This window comes from Carassius auratus, chromosome 9 (assembly GCF_003368295.1).
Source record: "Carassius auratus strain Wakin chromosome 9, ASM336829v1, whole genome shotgun sequence".
Taxonomy (NCBI): domain Eukaryota; kingdom Metazoa; phylum Chordata; class Actinopteri; order Cypriniformes; family Cyprinidae; genus Carassius; species Carassius auratus.
Window position 1 is genome coordinate 13,657,955 of NC_039251.1, and position 19,161 is coordinate 13,677,115.

Consider the following 19,161-nt stretch of genomic DNA (forward strand, 5'->3'; position numbering starts at 1 on the left):
CTTTTTGTTCCCCCTGTCATTTGTGTCTGCTCTGTTTTCACAGGCGGCCGCTCCTCCCCCGGCATGGAAGAACTGCTAAAACACCTCACCGAGGTGAGCATCCGCCAGCAACAAATAGTGGAGCACATGGCCTCACGTCAAGGAGACGCCGAACGTGAGCTCGCCGCCCTCCGCGCCGCCGCCCACCGCACGCCGTTGCCTGACCCCCGTGTCCAAGCCGTCCAGCTGATGCCACGAATGACGTCGCATGACAACGTGGAGATGTATCTTCGGATGTTTGAGGCCACCGCAGTCCGGGAGGCGTGGCCAGAGGACGAGTGGGCCCGTCTCCTCGCGCCGCTGCTGATCGGGGAAGCGCAGCGGGCGTATTTCACCATGACGGCCGAGAGAAGCCGGAACTATGGAGAGGTGAAAAAGGAGATCCTGGGCCGAGTAGGCCTTTCCCCAATCTGTGCGGCGCAGCAGTTCCATGACTGGGAATATCGAGCTCGACAGCCCGCTCGCGCCCAGGCGGCCGAACTATCCCGGTTGGCCCAACATTGGCTGTTGGCCGGGGGTCCCTCCGTACACCAGGTAGCTGAGCGTGTGGTGATCGACCGACTCCTCCGCGCCCTTCCCCGCGCGTTGAGGCAGGCGGCTGGCATGAGGAACCCCACCGACCTTGACGGGCTCGTGGAGGCCATTGAGCTGGCGGAGGCCGCCCAACACCGGGAGATAGGGGAGCGAGCGCCGCCTTTTCCCCGAAGGGTGGTCCAGGAGCGACGCTCGCCGGAGGGCACCCAGCGACCCGTGAGCAGGCCTGCGGTTCCCGGCCCCCAGGACGAGCCCATGCCCACCGAGCCGCCGCGTTCCCCAGGACGGACATGGCTAGCAGGCTGTTCAGTCCACGGTCCAGCGCCGAAGGCACCACGGGCCACGGTGCGCATCAATGGCCGGCCATTCGTCGCCGTCCTCGACTCGGGCAGTGGGGTAAGCCTGATACAACCGACTGTCCTTCCACCCCGAACAGGTTCCAGAGCCCGGCTGGCGATAACGTGCGTGCACGGGGATACCAGGCATGTGCCGGCCCGGCGAGTGACCATCACCGCGACACCTGGTTCCTGGCCCGTCGAAGTGGGAATCTTAAGGAACCTACCGGTACCCGTTCTCCTCGGCCGGGATTGGCCGGGGTTCGATCAGCTCCTCACCTCCAGCACACAGCCTGCTAGCCCGGCCGGGAACCGCCGACGCCGGAGTCCAGCAAGGCGCCCTCGACGAGGCCCCGCGCTGCTGACGTCGGACAGCCCTCGAGGAGGTGAGTCCCCCTCCCAAAACTCTAACCTGTTCTGCGATGTCTTCCAGCAGATAGCGGGAGGGGGGACGCTCGCCAAAGAGCAGCGTGGGGACGAGCGCCTCAAGCATTGCTGGTCTCAAGTGCGGGTGGCGGAAGGAGAGGATCTACAACCAGCTCCCCACCCCACACCCCACTTCATCATCCAAAACGGCCTGCTCTATTATGTCGGCCAGCGGAGGGGGGAGGAAAAGACGCTGTTGGTGGTACCGCGGAGCAAAGTTCCGGCGGTCTTGGAACTCGCCCACGCCCACCCGATGGCTGGCCACCTCGGCGCCCAAAACACGGTGCTCGGCGACACGCAATCGAGACAGAGGTGCAGGAGATGTTGAAGTTGGGGGTAATTGAGCCCTCGCGGAGTCCATGGTCCAGCCCCATCGTCATGGTCCCGAAGCCCGACGGCACCCTAAGGTTCTGCAACGACTTCCGCCGCCTAAATGAGGTCTCTGAATTCGATGGCTACCCCATGCCCCGCGTCGATGAGCTCCTGGATCGACTAGGAAGGGCCCGGTTCATATCAACTCTCGACCTCACCAAGGGGTATTGGCAAGTCCCCCTGTCTAAGGATGCCAAGCCTAAGACAGCCTTCTCGACCCCCAGTGGCCACTGGCAGTACCGGGTCCTTCCCTTCGGCCTGCACGGGGCCCCCGCCACATTCCAGAGGCTCATGGATGTCCTGCTGAGGCCCCATATGGCCTACGCCGCGGCCTACATCGACGACGTGGTCATCTATTCAGAGACCTGGGGGGAACATTTAGAGCGGCTCCGGAGGGTGCTGCTGGACCTCCGCCGGGCGGGGCTCACCGCCAACCCCCGGAAATGTCACCTGGCTCTCTCCGAAGCCAAGTACCTGGGCTTCTGCGTGGGACGTGGCCTCATCCGCCCCCAGGAAAAGAAGGTGACAGCTATCCTCTCTGCACCGCGGCCCTCTACCAAGACCCAGGTACGAGCCTTTTTGGGGTTGGCAGGATACTACCGATGTTTTATCCCTAACTTCTCCTCCTTAGCCTCTTCCCTGACAGATCTGACCAGGAAGGGGCAACCGGAGAAGATAGCCTGGAGTCCAGAAGCGGAAGAGGCGTTCCGGCAGGTGAAGTCAGCCTTCACCACGGAGCCAGTCCTGCGAGCCCCCGACTTCAACTGCCCCTTCCTGGTGCAAACCGACGCCTCGGACACCGGGTTGGGAGCCGTTCTCTCCCAGGTCCAGGACGGCGAGGAACACCCGGTGATCTTTATTAGCCGGAAGCTGACCCCGACCGAACAACGGTATGCCGCCGTGGAGAAGGAAGCACTGGCCGTCAAGTGGGCAGTCCTGGAGCTCCGCTATTACCTCCTCGGACGCCGGTTCACCCTGCTGACAGATCATGCGCCACTGCAGTGGATGGCCCGCGCAAAGGACACCAACCCCAGGGTAACCCGCTGGTTCCTTGCGCTCCAGGACTTCCACTTCACCATACAACATCGGGCGGGGACGGCCAACGCCAACGCGGACGGTCTCTCCAGGATAGGGGCAGCTTTCGCAGGTCTGTCAGGCTCCACTCCCCACCCTCCCCATATCTCCCCATTGTACCGCAGGCGCAGGTCGACGCTTAGGGGGGGGAGTGTGACATGCGTCCCGAGCGCTCGTCAGCGTCGCCCTGGCAACACACCGGAATCACCGGCACGAGCTCATCACGGGCTGAGTGGCCGCACCTGCAGCTCATCAAGCAGTGCCTACTTAGGCAGAGGAGGAAGACAGAGTGGTGAGGAATGTCTCCCAACAAAGACGCTAACCCTTACCTCAGCGTGTGACCGTCAGCCCCACCAAGGAGAGCACAGCACAGGATCCACCACTCAGGACACAGCGAGCACGAGGGACTTGAAGCGCCACAGGAGATCACCGCCTTCACCCAGAGCACCTACCTTTAATAAATCCACCCTTTGGGGACTTTCTCTGTCAATCGGTTGTCGTGTAGTTCCTCACCCCGCCACAATATATATATATATATATATTAAATGCAATCAATGAATAAAACAACAAAGCCCCTTTTCCCAGCAGTGCAGATCTACTCATTTCTGTGTGTATTCCAGTGTTCTAAATACCCAGCAGCAAGCATGGGATTGTAATTAGAAGTTATATAAACTGGGTGTTGATGCTGAATGGGAGAGGCAGTGTGATAGCCCCTGGTGAAACATTGAGGTGTCCGTCCCCACCCAGACATTATAAATGTATGTAAATGTAAACTGCAGTTCAACTTCATTATAAAATTGGAAGAAAGAAATAGCAGAGCCTGTCCACTGATCCAAGGGAAACTAGATGAGTGTATGCTAACAATTGTAGATACAGACAGAAAGAGGTGGTGTGTGAACAATGTTAGTTAATATTTAAGTGAACATTGTTTTAACTTTCATTATCACATCTTTTAGAGACATGTTTTGCTTTTTCCATGTGTAGAAAAAGTTAAACTAGACTAAGTACTGAACACACACAATTATGGTAAGATATGGAGATTACAGGATAGGGTTCATAACCTAATTCATCCAACAACAAAAAATGTTCCTTAACATAATACAAATGGAAAGAAACAGAGATGAAGTGAAAAGTGGCAGGAAGTTTGACAGCCGAACAGAGAGAGGACATTCATTTGTGGCTTTCTCAGTGAAGACTCATACATTCTCTGCTTTCATTCTGGAATTCCTCAGGCCTGTTTGGGCCTTTCACTGGAGATTTTATAGGAAACCAAACAATAGCGGCGCTCAATAAATAACGTCCTAATTACAGTAGGTGGGGTCAACACAGTCTAATCGCATTCAAGTGTATTTCAGTACGTTCTGACAAGGAGAGCTGGAATAATATGTTGGAAATCTCTGGATCATATCACAGCAGCTGATAATCCAGACCAAATCTGTGATCATGAGTAGAAAGTGTCATTCAAGCACAAACAATTAAATACAATAAGAAACTACTTAAACAGCAGCAATGGAAAGGAAACGAAAATGATGTAGAGATGAAAAAGCATGTTGACAACAAATGCAATATTGGTCATGTAGTCATCAAACTTAAAAAAAAAAAAAACATAAAAAAGAATTAAAAAAAACACTAAAAATGTCTTAATCTCATCTCAAAAATACTGAGTGAACCTTTAAACAAGAACATTTCTTTAATGACACTGATTACCTTTTAAAAGTAATAATTCTAAATGTATATTCTCAAATATTCTCAATAATTTAATCTGAAAGTAATTAAACACATCCCGTCACTAATGAGCAAAAGAATTTCACAGAATAATTGAAGCTCTAAATAAATGCAAAATCTTTTCATAGTGAAAACATTAATTTTCTGCATGAATAAGTGTGAGGAAATCTGAGAAAATCCTAAGGAGAGAGATATGGTGTACTGTACATGTATGTGCTCAGGCAGTTCAGCCCTTTACCTCTGTTTGTTTGACCCCCGTGACCTGTTGGAGTGGTGGGAATAACCAGAGTGGATGGAATCTGTGTCCATTGTGTCTGTCCGTGCTGTGACTGGTTTAACACAGCGGAGGGAGGAATGCAGAGACAGTTAAAGTGCTGATGATGATCTGGACATACATGAAGCTTCGCAAGATGACAGACTCGTTTCTAGGGGCTTCCTGTTATCAAACATGAACCTAAAAGAGAGAGAAAGAAAGACAAACACAGTCGTTTAAAAGATTTAGGGCTATTTCATGTCAGTATAAAATAACTGCAATACAGTGCAGTAGTCCAAAAAAGGCATGTGTTCAATTCCCAGGGAAAGCAAGAACTGATAAAAATGTGTCGCTTTGGATAAAGCATCTACTAAATGCATAAATGTAAATGTACACAGCTTTTCTCCAATACACTGACAACAAATGCAGGACCAGCATCAAGAGTTCACTGCAGCGATGCCTAAAGCACTGTAAAGCACCTCTGCTGGCAAGATCAATGTGCATCTGTTTCATTATTACTCGACTTCAGCCAGTACAGAAGATAATGTAATAAATGTAGTTTGCTTGACTTCCGCTTCCTCCTTCCTAGTTCGAATATATCTGCCGGTGATAATTTATTAAAGAACGGAAGGTATGATCCTTAGGATATCAACTGTACTTCACTATCAGTACTCAACTATTCCTTTTCATCACTATGCCCACAGAGCCCTCTCACTTCAGCTGTTGTGGAACCTATTTTTCTTCGCTTTTTGGCCCCCAGGTCTCCACCTTCAGAGAATTCTGCCTGCTTTTAGTTTCATGGTGTCACTTTAAATTTGATCTTTCAAAAAATTTGTTCTTTGCACTCTCCCACAGCATTTAAACACATTAAGACTAAGCTTGCTAGCTAGTTATAGTTTTCTTAGCTGCTAAAACTTGAATGACATGCCAGATTGCAGGACCAAAGCGGTATTCGGATTGGTTGGTTATTAAGCACCCAGAATAGGGCATATCAAAGTGATGTGACTCATAAGCCCTGGACAATAACATAAAGAGTTTAGAAAAAAAAATGTCTTTGAACTGTCAACTGTCACAAAGAGTCATATGAGGCTAGCGAGCAGTATCAGGCTTTATTCTGAGACTTCTAGCACAGACCTTGTGCATTGATTTATCCGCTCATAAATTACTAATTTGGAATGCACTCACGCTCTAGTGCCACCTGTCATCTCAAAGCAAGCAACCAACACATCAACACACTCACAAAGCACACTCACAAATACACACCTTTAAGAGGATTTACAGGTCTAAAAATTAGATCACAGCATGGGCAAATTTATTCCATCACAAGTCACTCGCATTAAACCATGATGGAATGAAATTCTGCAATATACTTTCTGCCTCTCATTCCCTGCCACATTCACAGAAGGTTTGGGTGCCTCAATTAATTAATTTATTGGTGGCAAACTATTTTGTAGATTAAATTATATTAAAAATAATAAATAATAATAATTTCTGTTTTGTTCAAAAAATGGGATTTTAAAAGTCTTTCTTTTTGCGATTCACAAGGAACTTACATATACCACATATACATAAAAATTGCTCAAACTAAAATTGCATTTATTCCCTCTGACAGCAAATATTCACTCTAGCTGCAAATATTTGTATTCTTAAAAACTTTTCAAAAATTATGACCCATCAACCTCAATAAATGTTATGTAGGTATTCAAACCATTCTTTAGAAATCACAAGAATGATATTAACATCCCGCACTCTGAAAAAAACAGACAAACATGTTTTGAACTTGTGGTTATTTAGAACCAATTGCTGGTTTATCTAAGAGTACTGGTAAATACCTGCATGTTCTTGATCAGCGTGTGGTATGTGAGTTTGCCAAGATAGCACTGACCACTTTCAAGTCTTAATTTCTCTTATCAATGGGAGAAATCTGACCTGGACAAGCACACATAGCATTCCTCTGGGGTTACCTCATAGTGCCCTGAAAACACACACACACACACAAAAAGAATTCCTCTAAAGTTACTCCATGTACACTCATATGCACTCACAGAGTGTATCATGTTAGGGAGGCCGGGGGCTTAGTATTTTTATGATATTATACACTATCATAAAGGAGACGACAGCTATTACTGCCAAACGTTTAATAACATCAGACAGATTTCACTCTTCTTATCTCAGTTTTGGCACTGTGTGTCAATTCATTACTATTCTGGAGACAATTTAGAGGTTGTTGCATATTTTACAGGGCAGCACAGGCCAAATAAATCTCTTTGTTGAAGCAGGAATGCAAGGTTTGATAGACTTTGATATGTGATCTGTCTAGATGAACTGTCTAGAGGCGGTTGAAAACTGAAATCTGTTTACAAAATTCATTCCATTAATGCAAATACACAGATTCCCAATTCAGAGTGAATAGTTTTCTAATCTTACCAGGCTTTCTCTGTGGACTTTAATCAGTTTTCAGAGTTCTGACAGAAAATAAATAGGAAAAATAGTTTTTATTGATATTCAAAAATATATAAAGATTTAAAACTTTTATTTTAGATACTGTGTGTATTATATATATCCATGTTCGCCATACACATTAGAATAGTATTTATCTGTATGCACACAGAAAAACTGCACATTGATTTGAGAAATTAAAATCTCTCTGCTATTTGTTAATATAGGGATAGCTCACCCAAAATCTAAATTGTGGCATCATTTGGTCACAGTCATATTGTTCCAAACCTCTCTGACAGTTGGAACATATGCATATTTTGAAATGTGTTTTTTCTCTTCATACAATGAAAGACAACAGGGTTTGAAATTGTTTAGAACTCCACTAACTTTCACTAATCTCAAATAAAATTTTTTTTGTAGAGCTGGGTCTTGGCTAACAGTCTCAGACTGCATTCTATTTCTAAATTATGGGGATAATTACAGATGGACATAATATCTTCGCATTTCATTCAAAATAATTTTATGGCTTGAACAGCTACTTAGTCCCTTTTCAAATCAGCTTAGTGTTGGACGTGAATGCTGCAATACATGTAGACGTTAACACACACGTGTGTAGAAGTTAACACACACAATGTAGAAGTTAACACTGACCTTAAATTTCAGTCTTTTTGTCACATATTGGCCTCAGAATACTTGAAAGAGTATGAGCCGCATCTGCGATACTGTTGTGTCTTCTGAAAGCTCCACATTAACTATAATTTTCTTGGAAATGAGCAACCAGTGCTTTTTTTATGATCCTTTTGCGTTGCACTGAAGAAAGGATGTCAGTAACAGGAAACAGTGGCTTATTTTAACATGAGCTGATGGACAGTTGTTATTAGAGCATATAGTCAGAATGTAGTGCTAACTGGAGCAGGAGAGTCCCTGGAGGCTTTTACATTTAGCCATCAAAACTCAGATTTTCACAGCCATTACACCTACAAAGCTAAGACACATGAACACACACATCATTTGACAGAGAGGCCCACTCAGCCAAAGAAGCCTTTAACATATGTTCAAAGTGCTGAGTAATGCATATCATATACACTCATGTAGAAACACACATGCACAAGCAAGACTTTCATATTTGACTTGCCCTTGGTGCAGTCATGGATGATCAAAGACAGAACAATAAAATTTCTTCACCTACTAAACAAGAATACAACACAGGCAGATAGACTGAATCAGAGAACAGAAAGAACAAGAGCAGAGGGGGAAGGGACAGAGAGAGTGAAAGGAACAGAATGGGGAAAGATAAAAAAAAAAAAGAATGAGCAACCATAATGTATAAAAGCATGCACACATGAACAGATCATGAACGGTCATATCTTAAAAACAGTAAATATATGTGCATGTGTTTGTATAAATGCAGGTATCGTATTCATTATATTTAACTAATATATTTTTCATGTTATAGTAAAATTGTTTAAAAACATATACTAACATATGATTTTTTATATTTTCATTATTATAGAATTTCCTTCTCTCTATAATAAAATCGTAAAATAGGTATAATGTAAAAATGTGTATAAAATTATATCTTCATGTCATTAAGTCATGTAAAATGTTACAAATATTATGGTTAATTGTATACATATACTGGTCTACCCTTTATTTATACACTTATTATTTATATATTAATATGCACTAATGGTATTGCTAAGATAGTCTTCAATTTAATATTGCACTGTTCAAACAATATCCCAAATGACTGCAGATATAGTGCTCATATATTGGTCACACGGGTTTGATTCTAGCCTGCAATATATCCTAATGACATTCCTTACTTTTCATGATAATTTACTGATATTATTTTTATTTATGTCAAGTAAAAATGCAAAAACTCCAAGATAAATCAATAAATATTACACAATTATCAGCTTCTCCGCTTTGCCGTGTCTTCAATTCACCCTGGCTCTTTTCCAAGACTACCACAGCATTTTCATAGAAGTTTTTCAAATCACAAATAGGTAAACAGCGTATGTGTGTGTGTGTGTGTTTGTGTGTGTGTGTGTCTGCATTATTCCAAAATGGACAGAGGAAGAGAGAATGACAGCGAGTTACAGTGCAACAGAAAAATTGCATTACAGAGCCTTGCTCTCTTTAATCTGGGTGTTGAGGCCTGATGGAAATTAAATAATTGTGTCAGAAACATTGGTAGCTCTATATTTAGCCAAGACAATCCAGCCCCATACAGAACACTATCCTGAACTCTCTCTTTCTCCAGCTGTGCAGTGGAGTGGAGTCCATATCTAAAGAGCAGATGTGGAAAAACCACCATACACACACCCACAAACAAAAACATCACAAAACCTTCTGTACAAAAAACAAAGGGTATTCCTTATTTACTAGATGGGCTTTCAATCCTTAAGTGTTTCATTCGCGTGCTAGAGAAACAGCTACAAGGCACTCTTGAAGTATTTCAAGTATAAAATTGTTCATATAACTGCCTATAAAGGCCTCTGATGCCCACCATTTTCCCCATCGCTCTACATCTCTACATCTCACAATAAAAACACCACAAGCTTATGTGGTTAGCATAGTGATTGCAGCCAGGGCCAGCACATGAGCTTTACTGACACATTTTATAGCAAGGCCTCCCAGCAGTTTTACTGTAATAAGGGTTGTTACACCCCTTTCCCTGGGTGCTGGCTGCCTAAGGAAGCCTTTGCTAGAAGGCAAGGGATACTAGTGTTAATGTACTAAGATACTATGTTTTGAAAGGTCTATATGTTGTGATAGACAGAATAAGATACTATGAAATTAAAACAAAAAGTGTGTGTTATAGTTTCTGAATGTCTCACCATTTCCAGCGTTTGCCATTTTGTGTTCTTCCATGGAATGTTTTTTTTTTTTTAACAGTGATACAGGGTTTTATTTAAGCAAAAATAAAACACTAAAATATTAAACATTAATCATAAGAAAGATCTCATTTTCAAGACATGCATAGAGCGTGTTGAATGTGTGTGTAGCAATAGAAAGGCCGTTTATAAATACATTACAGTTACCCAAACAACAATGCGGGTGCCTTGTTCCTTTGTGATGTTCTTGAGATAAAGTTTAGTGTTATTTTAGCGCATGAGAGCGTAAAACTTTTAGATAGGTCAATGCATAATTCATGTGCTGTCAGATATAAAATGCAAGAGTTGTACTGACATATTAAAAGCCAGCGTTTGCAAGTCGGTTGTTTTCTGGTGTGCAAAAGACATAAAATATCTGCTTTACAAGAAAGATTGTCTCATTACTTATTTCTAGTGAGGAGAAACATGCACGCTTCCACTGTTTATCAGTCAAAACCACACAGCATACAATACATACTGTAGCTGAGGTGCACATGCTCTGGTAAAATACCTGTTTTCTGATGTTTTTTTTTCTTTCTTTTTTTTAGTTTTCATAATTCAATCTTCCATGAAAAGCAAGGCATCTTACAGAGAGTCCAAAAAAAATTATATAGCCTACATTATCTGGCAGTAGTTTCCTAAATAGACCAAGAAGCACAAGAAACTAGTCCATGTGAACAGTATGATGGACACAATCTCATTCATGTTGTACAAGCCAACAGATGGAACATATTATTGTAAAATGTGGTCCTTAACAATTCACAGCAAGTTAGGACACATGTATATTAAGAAACTGTAAGTTTATGTCCAATAAAATTAATTCATCTAACCTTAATTTTGAAGATATGCTCTATGCGACTATACAATGACCTTACTACATACTTGCATTTACTAGGCTACAGAAGAGTCAGAGAGGAAGTCAAGAATGTGACTATGCCCGTGGCATAGGCGACATAGATATAGTTTTTTTTCTCTGCAAAACCACCGTGTGCCATTCTTGATCTATCGTGCGCTCGTACACCCATATATTAAGCAAATACTGACAATTAAAATATTAGTACTGAGCGATCATCAAACTGATAAAAATAATGTTAGAATCAAATAAAACTGACAGACGAAAAATCAGATTCAACAACTTTTCATGTTGGACTAATTTAAACACTTTCTGCGTCGATATGACTTAATTATAATACATCATCATAATGCTTGAATTATACATGGCGCACAAATAGTTTTGACATTTGTGTGGTCTGAAAGGAACATTTCTAAAACAATTTTGAAAAAATTACATTTTGTTAGAGAGTTTGACTCCTAACACTAGGGTTGTGTGTTCAAATCTCGGGCCGGCAATACCACGACTGAGGTGTCCTTGAGCAAGGCACTGAACCCCCAACTGCTCCCCGGGTGCTGCAGCATAAATGGCTGCCCACTGCTCCGGTGTGTGTGTTCACTGCTCTGTGTGTGTGCACTTTGGATGGGTTAAATGCAGAGCACGAATTCTGAGTATGGGTCACCATACTTGGCTGAATTTCACTTTCATAGCCTTTTTAGAACATCTTAACATCTTAACTTTTAGAAATCTCTAAGTATGCTATTTTTCACTATATGCACTAAATGAAATGAAATGGGTATGCTAATTAGATTGACTAGCTAGCTTGCTGGGTAACACCTATAAATTTCAATACGTAGCCTTTATTTTGTTGCCTTTGTTGTCTGTTAGACTATTTGAGGCATTCCATATTTCTCATATTACTTTTTGTTGTAATAAGTACTTGTCACTGTAGGCATAGTTGTGGGTTGCATTTCTCTGTTTGGGAGTATAGCTCATCTGGTCTCTTAGATATTTTAACAGATTCAATCAGAAAATACTTACAAATGTAAGTAATGTAACAAATTTAAGTTTGGCAAATATTTGTTGATTTAATTTGTAATTACATTTTTGTGTTACTCTTCAGGTGACTATAAGACGCATTTCTTTATTTATTATCGCTAATTATTTGCTACTTGTTTAAGTTTATACTTATATTTATTTTATGTTATGTTTTATTATAGTGAAGGTTTTTTTATAGGTGAGGTGGTCTAAAGTCTCACCTAGGGCACCGACAGAGCCTGGGCCGGCCCTGATCATTAGGATAAGAGGATGTATGGAAAAGAAGAGAAAAAATATTCCCCAAATAGCCTTTCTAAAGATAATCAAGATGATGGTACCCCGCCCCCCACCACCACCACCTTAATTATTGTCATGAATGATTATGTATAAACAAAAGAAAGACAACTAGTCAATGATGATTAAAATGAAACATAAGCATCCATTTACCATCTGACTGCATCAAATCCAACGCAATGTGAAAACGCACAAATGATCTGTCATTCCTGAAATCCGTCCGTTGTTTCCATGCGGACCACGTAGCTATTCAAAACAAAAAAGATCCGCGTTGACATTGAACATGTCCGTTTCTGTTTGCAATAATGCGAGAGCAACCCCCTCAGCCAAAGAGCAGTCTGTGAGGAAAGAAATGGGAACCGCAAGAGGTCTTAAATTGCGTGTAGCTCATGGGCGTAAATGATAGCGTTGGGAAGACCGGTTCATTCTAGAATCGATTCGTTCGGATCTCTCATATTAATCGTCAAGGCGATTTACCAATTCGTTTCATTGCTCATAGTGCTTCTAAAGCCCTAGCGCGATGTTTACGAGTTTTTTGTAGATAAATACATATTTGGCTAAATGCTGTTTATATTGCTGTGTTTGCCAACAAATTATATACATAATGATGTTTTTGTTTGCCAGTAATTTTGTTGTAGCCAAACTTTAATGGTAGTGTTATGTGAAAATAAATATTCTAAATAAATGAAACAATAAATAGATAAAATATTAGAAAATGTTATAAACATTAAAATAATAAGAAACGGTAAAAAGTTTTGATTGTATAAAAAAGAAAAGAAAAGAAGAATAAATAAATAATGGAGAAAGGTGTCACTTATCTGTTGATAATATATTTTATAGTAATACAATCCATATTAGCCCTTTTTCCTTAACATTTAAAACATGCTAAAAATGTAGGCTAATAAAATTATATGAATATGGACTAATATATGTTTTACAATGGTCACTCCATTTAAAAAATATATTATATTACTTTACCCATGGGTTACCCATTACGCAGTTGTAAGCTATAATTAGTTCCTTCTTTATGAAATGTTCTGTCAGTGAATTCCTTTGCTCTGCTGCTTCGAGAACTGAATCATTAAAACGAACCGGCTCAAAAGAATGATTCTATTGCGAATCGGACATCTAGGCATGGATACACCACCCAAGTCAATGGAATGCCAACCATGTGCTTTAAAGAGGGGCATCACTGCCTCTAATACATCCGATAAACACATCAGCAAATAAATAAAGATGCACTCTACGTGGTGCGCGCATGATCCACCCAGCAGCATTTCTGAAGGCGACTCGATGTCACAAGACACGAGATTAATGATCACAAGGAGTCGTAAAGAAAATCTGTTGTTTTTCAACCAGTTTATGGACATATTACATAAAATGTATCTAAACATTATGTTATTACAATGTCATTGCATTATAAATTACGGCTTCTTGGACGTCTCGCCAGGAAGCATCAATAATGATTTTGTTGTAACCCTGTCATAAAGACTAGAATCAATACTCTAGGAGCTGCAATGACTTTAATCTGTCATTTTACAGACAGCAACTGGGCGTGAGAACTTTAACAACATGCGTGTATCTCAGGGTCTTCCAAGGTGTTCACTTGTATTTAGATCAATGCAGTGAGCACAAAAGAACAGACAATATGTGCAGAAGAAACTTACCCGGCGGCTACGCCAACATCCCCGATAAAATGATCTGATGATCAATACTGTAACCAAATTTATCCACTATCAGGAATTGCGACCAATCTGACGGCAGTAATGGAAGTATCCTTTACAGGCGGAGTACACAGGAGATGCACCTCGGCAGAGGATGTGGAGTGACCGACTGAGACTCATTACAGTGTGCTGCGCTAGGGGGAGTTATCGCCTCTAATAAGACTTGTGCGTGTGTGTGTGTGTGTGAATATGAACACTTTGGCAATGCAAAGAACATTTCACCATGCAAATAAAGCAATATGAATCTGAATCACCAGTTGCTAAATAATGCATTGAAATATGCATTGGAGAGGATTTTTCTTGATTTCAGTATAGGCTTTTTTTCGATCCCCTATAGCTACTTATGCTGTTTATATCGTTCCGCCAGTAGGTGGAGACAAGTTACTGTCTTTAAACGTGAGTAACTGAATCATTCATTCAAGTCCTTCGTTCAAACACACGTCCTAATTTAGAAACACATCAAATGACCTTCGTTTTGAGTGAGTCAGTGGATCATGCAATGAATCGGTTAGTTAAAAAACAGTGATTAATTTAGGAACTATAGCTAACTGTGTTTTGTTCTGAGAAATATGGTTGGGTAGGGCAGTTGTGTCAAGGGTACTCTATATTAATTGTTTGTTAAAACTAAAAGCAAAAGGCAAAATCATAATTGTTGGTTCATGGCCTATATACAAATAAACTCACAGCAATAGCACACAATTGGATATGTATTAATCAGGTCAAATCTTGTCCATGTCTTTTGCCTGTCTCTCTTTCTCTCTGTTTTTACATCTTTCTGTCTGTAGTTTTTACCGACTTCCTGATGATTGCATCCAGCTATCATACTCCATAAAACTGATGAAGCGAGAGAGATGCAGAGCGAGCCATTAAATATAGCTCCATCCCCCACATATTCTCTCGACTGCTCATGCCACTTAAAGCTTTCCTTCAGTGTTCACTCACAATGGTTGCCAAAATAATGTTGTTGGGACTGATGGTCCAGAATCTCAGAAAATAATCAGAAAATTATCAAATATAGGCTGTACATTAATATTAGAATGTCTGCAAATACACATAACCTACTTTAGAATTGTGCATTGCTTATAGGCCTGTGTCCTTGCAATATTTTTTCCTGTTCATGTAAAACGTTTTAGAAAATGCATCTGTTTGACATTTTTTACACTCTCACAATAAAGGTACAAAAGCTGTCACTGGGGCAGTACCTTTCAAAAAGGACACTTTTGCTTTTTTAATTAATGACCCAGAAGTAGTGTACTATCTTAATTACTTCTTTGTCATTTTTGTGTTTCTTAACTTTTTTTTCACTGAAGAGAAAGTGTACTCTTTATAAAACCTAGCCTATTACTTCTCATTATTGACCAATAGGGGGCAGCAAAGTTTTGTTATACATTATTTCACTGTTGGAAGCTAGACTTGAACTTCTATAACTTCTAAGCAATTTGAAAAAAAATCACTGTAGTTGATGACAAATAAAGTTAAAATGTAAAAGTAATAATATGTGATGTATGTATCTTCATTTGCTATCGTTACCATTTTATAAATGAAGTGACACTGGGTTTGTCCACTAAGAAGCACTAGCGAGCAGCTTCCGATAGGTGGCATTTGTGTGTGTGTGTGTGTGTGTGTGTGTGTGTGTGTGTGTGTGTGTTTTTCTTTTCTTTTTTTTAATCCTGTGGATTGAACCACTGACTGCATTACAGCACATTTTGTCTTTCTCCAGTAGCCTATTATCTGATCCAGTGGCTCCCAATCCTGGTCCTGTGTGTCAGAGAAGAGAGACAACAAACGTGCAGTGTTGGGGGTTCTCCAGTTTTGAAAATAATAATAATAATAATAATAATAATAATAATAATAATACAACTTTAAATTCACTCCGTTAATACAATAAATAAATAAATAAAAATCACTTGATATATTTTATTCTCAAACGCAATAGCGTTCGTACATTTACCAAATAGTTAATGTTACAAAAAATAACTTTATTGTGTTTGAAAGTCTATTTATTTTTTCTTCAAAATCTCTTACAATAAACCCCTGCAACCTAGTCTGTTTGATCCTGTGCAAATATCCAAAAGAAGGTTACAAATCTGTAATCTTCAATGCATGCGTCAACAAATTCATGCGCTGACTATGTCAGTGTGTCATTGTGTGATGAAAATCTGATCATTGTATGTCTGACGCGTGCACAGATGGTCCGGCAGTGCGCGCGCAGCCGGGTCGCATTGTTCTGAGTGTGACACTTTCTATGCGCTAGTTAATGAGAACAGACTGACTCTCGTTTTCCCCTCTAAGCGGTTTTTTCTATTCTTTTCTTTATAAACCCCCTTAATGTCGTCTTCCTCTCATCCGTCCGTTTCCATCTGGCCACAAATAATTTAACCAAACTGACAGATTGACCCGGGACAGACAGACAGACAGACTGATAGAAAGATAGACACAGGCAGACAGAAAGACAGACAGACAGACAGACAGACAGACAGATAGATTTTTACTATGGAGATTTTTAACAGATGGAGAAAATATTGTATAGGCGATAGCTTAATACGTGGATTTTATTTGATCAGGATTTAATCTCTTTTTGTTTTATCATCTAAGACACTTGTAGAGACGGCAGATTGGCTCTTTGCATGAAGGGTCAAAGTCTAATCTGGCTACCTGAGTTTAAGGCCAATGTATTCGACCCTTCTCCGTGACATACACCCAGACATATGGCGTTACAGCGGGGCTGAGGGTCATTCATTAGATAATCCACTAACGAGACCTTTTCACGTCCAGAGCACACAAACTGATCAGCCCGTTTGCCCGGGCGAGGAACATAATGTAACTTATGGGATGTGTTTAGTTAGATTAGAGCTTAAGTGTATCATACTAAACCTAAAATATTTGTTATCATCTAAACACATTTCCACAAACTAACAATTTCTTTACTGATTGAGTGAAACAATCAAATTTGAGATCGACTGTAACCCCTTAAAGTTGCATCATCATCGGCTGAGTAAAAATCTTTAATGTGAAATATGACCAACTTGGACACGTACACGCGCACATGCTCTCTTGCTCTTTCCCACGGGACGCAGCAGAAGGGTCGTAATTTGGTTGCCTTGGCCCGTCTGGACGAGCACCTGTCTCCTCTCTGGGGAGAAAGTCGCCTTCGGGCCGTGAGCAGAGCGGACTGAATGTGTTGTGTGACAGCATGAAAAGGTCTTTTTTCATGACTCTTTAATAGGTAAACATATATATATATATATATATATATATATATATATATATATATATATATATATATATATATATATATATATATTTATTTTTATTGTATTTTTATTTATTTATTTTTTTTGACAGTGAATTTCATAATGTGAGCCTATAGTTCGTTCATTTCAGGTTTCTGAGATGACGTGCGTGAAAGTATATGAACAGAGAAAATCATATTGGCACAATATCTTTAATTTCATTTTGTTTTATACAAAAACTACAACAGACGAATCAGCGCTTAATTAATATGTTTACTATTTATTCTAAAATAGTTATGAAAAACTGCGATACAAACCAGTGTAGCTACTGGCTATTCCACTACAAAATGACAAACAAAACCCTGAATTAACAGGGTGATCTTTGGATATGAGGCAGATGTGAGATCTTTTGTTCACTTTAAAATTCCCCAAAAGTTCACAACAATCAAGTAAACAAATAATCTCTATAAATAGTTTATAAAAGAAAAATAAAACTACTTTGAGATCATTTTTGGTCGCAGCAAAGAGAGCGTCGATGGGTAGCTTGTAGACTTGGAAGGCAGGCAACACGCTTTTTATGTCTATGCCCAAATTATTTATCTGGCATTGATTATGATGTATTTAATTAGTATAATTGTACTCTTAACCACCCCAAGTCATCGGGTACCCAAAGCGCTATCTATGAGCACTTTGTAAACAAAATTAAAAATACAGCAATAGATCCTATCCGATGGGAAGTGCTTCTCGTTATCATAGGACAGGACATCAACAGCAACACCATTAGCTATATTAATAAATGTAGTGCACACACAGCGAAGGCCCTCCTACTCTTAAGAAAACTGCCAATGAAAAGTGCAAGTGAAAACCAACAGTAAACCCAAACTCTGCGACATCAGTCTAAAATAGGAATAATAATAAAACATTAAATATTTACATTTATACGTAAACACTTCAGATATGCTATTTTAAGGACACTCGCATAATTTAATTTACTTCATAAATAAATAAACAAGAACATAAAAATTAACCACCAACAAGGTTACGATTTGTTCCAGCACATAGAAGTAGCCTATACATTTCTCCACACGGTTGGTAGCCTGTAAAATCAGCTTGATTTATAACAAGCTTGCGAAAGATAACTATTTGTTTTGTTTGATGTAGCCTAATGAGATCCAACCCGTCAAATCTCTCCACAACTAACTTTTGCCACAAACGTGCTCATATGATGTGGGATGTTGAACAGGATAGCTAATCTTTGAAAAGCTATCCAAAGCTACACTAGCTATCAAAAACAACAAGCTTCAGTTATTGCGACAGCCTACGTAAAATTTCGGTAGCTAATGTTTTATAATAGTCCTAATTAAAATACTTTCTCCCATCCCATTGTTCCGATTTCCCTTTTCTTATTTAGTGGGACAACAAAACGTAGCCTATTCTGAAAGTAATTATAAAGTGTTACTAATTATCTCTCTCTCTCTCTTTTAATAGGCTGTTTGTGTGAAAGCTGGAATATGCAACTTCTCAATGTTTATAAAAGTAGCTATTATTTTTGTTCATTTGTAGGGTTTTGTTATAAGGTACTGGTAAATGTTCGTTTAAACGTCCAAAACGTGGTTAAGATAAGAAATGTAACATATAGCTAGGCGAAGTATTTCGATTTTTGACAGCTTTTTGTCGGGTGGAAGTGTTGGTAGCAGCTTTCTCAGCTCAGCGAACGCTACGTTGAACGCTTCCACTCGGATGCGCTCGCGCGTGGCATGCGCAGAACGGTATTTGGCGGTCGCGCGCCTCCTCCGTCTCTTCTCCTCTCTGGTGAGCGCGGCTGGCACGAGTGCGCGAGTCTTGCCATCCTCGGCCTCTAAGGGCTCGTGGGCCACACACTCCACCTTCATGACGTTCAGACATTCCTCGTCCGGTTGTGTCCAGGTGAGGTCAGGATCCGTCTGATCGGGACTCAGCATCAT

The 19,161-nt window shown here is 40.8% G+C and overlaps 2 protein-coding genes across 4 annotated transcripts in view; both read right to left on the reverse strand.

The window, feature by feature from the left end:
• The window catches only part of LOC113108432 (vang-like protein 1), a 31,738-nt gene extending 17,664 nt beyond the window's left edge, over nucleotides 1-14,074 (reverse strand). The window contains exons 1-2 of one of the 3 annotated variants that reach the window (XM_026271561.1): nucleotides 13,908-14,074; nucleotides 4,744-4,959 (exon numbers count right to left, since the gene is read on the reverse strand). In XM_026271561.1, coding sequence (XP_026127346.1) covers nucleotides 4,744-4,814 — 71 coding nt within the window. In that variant the 5' untranslated portion in view covers nucleotides 4,815-4,959; nucleotides 13,908-14,074. Of the gene's footprint in view, nucleotides 1-4,743; nucleotides 4,960-6,590; nucleotides 6,723-12,393; nucleotides 12,648-13,907 lie in introns of those variants that run through there. The other 2 variants (XM_026271562.1, XM_026271563.1) reach the window with 2 other exon arrangements.
• Nucleotides 14,075-18,792: 4,718 nt separating this feature from the next.
• Nucleotides 18,793-19,161, reverse strand: LOC113108038 (helix-loop-helix protein 2-like). The gene has a single exon (XM_026270865.1). It carries the CDS (start codon nucleotides 19,159-19,161, stop codon nucleotides 18,793-18,795), a length of 369 nt encoding a protein of 122 aa, XP_026126650.1.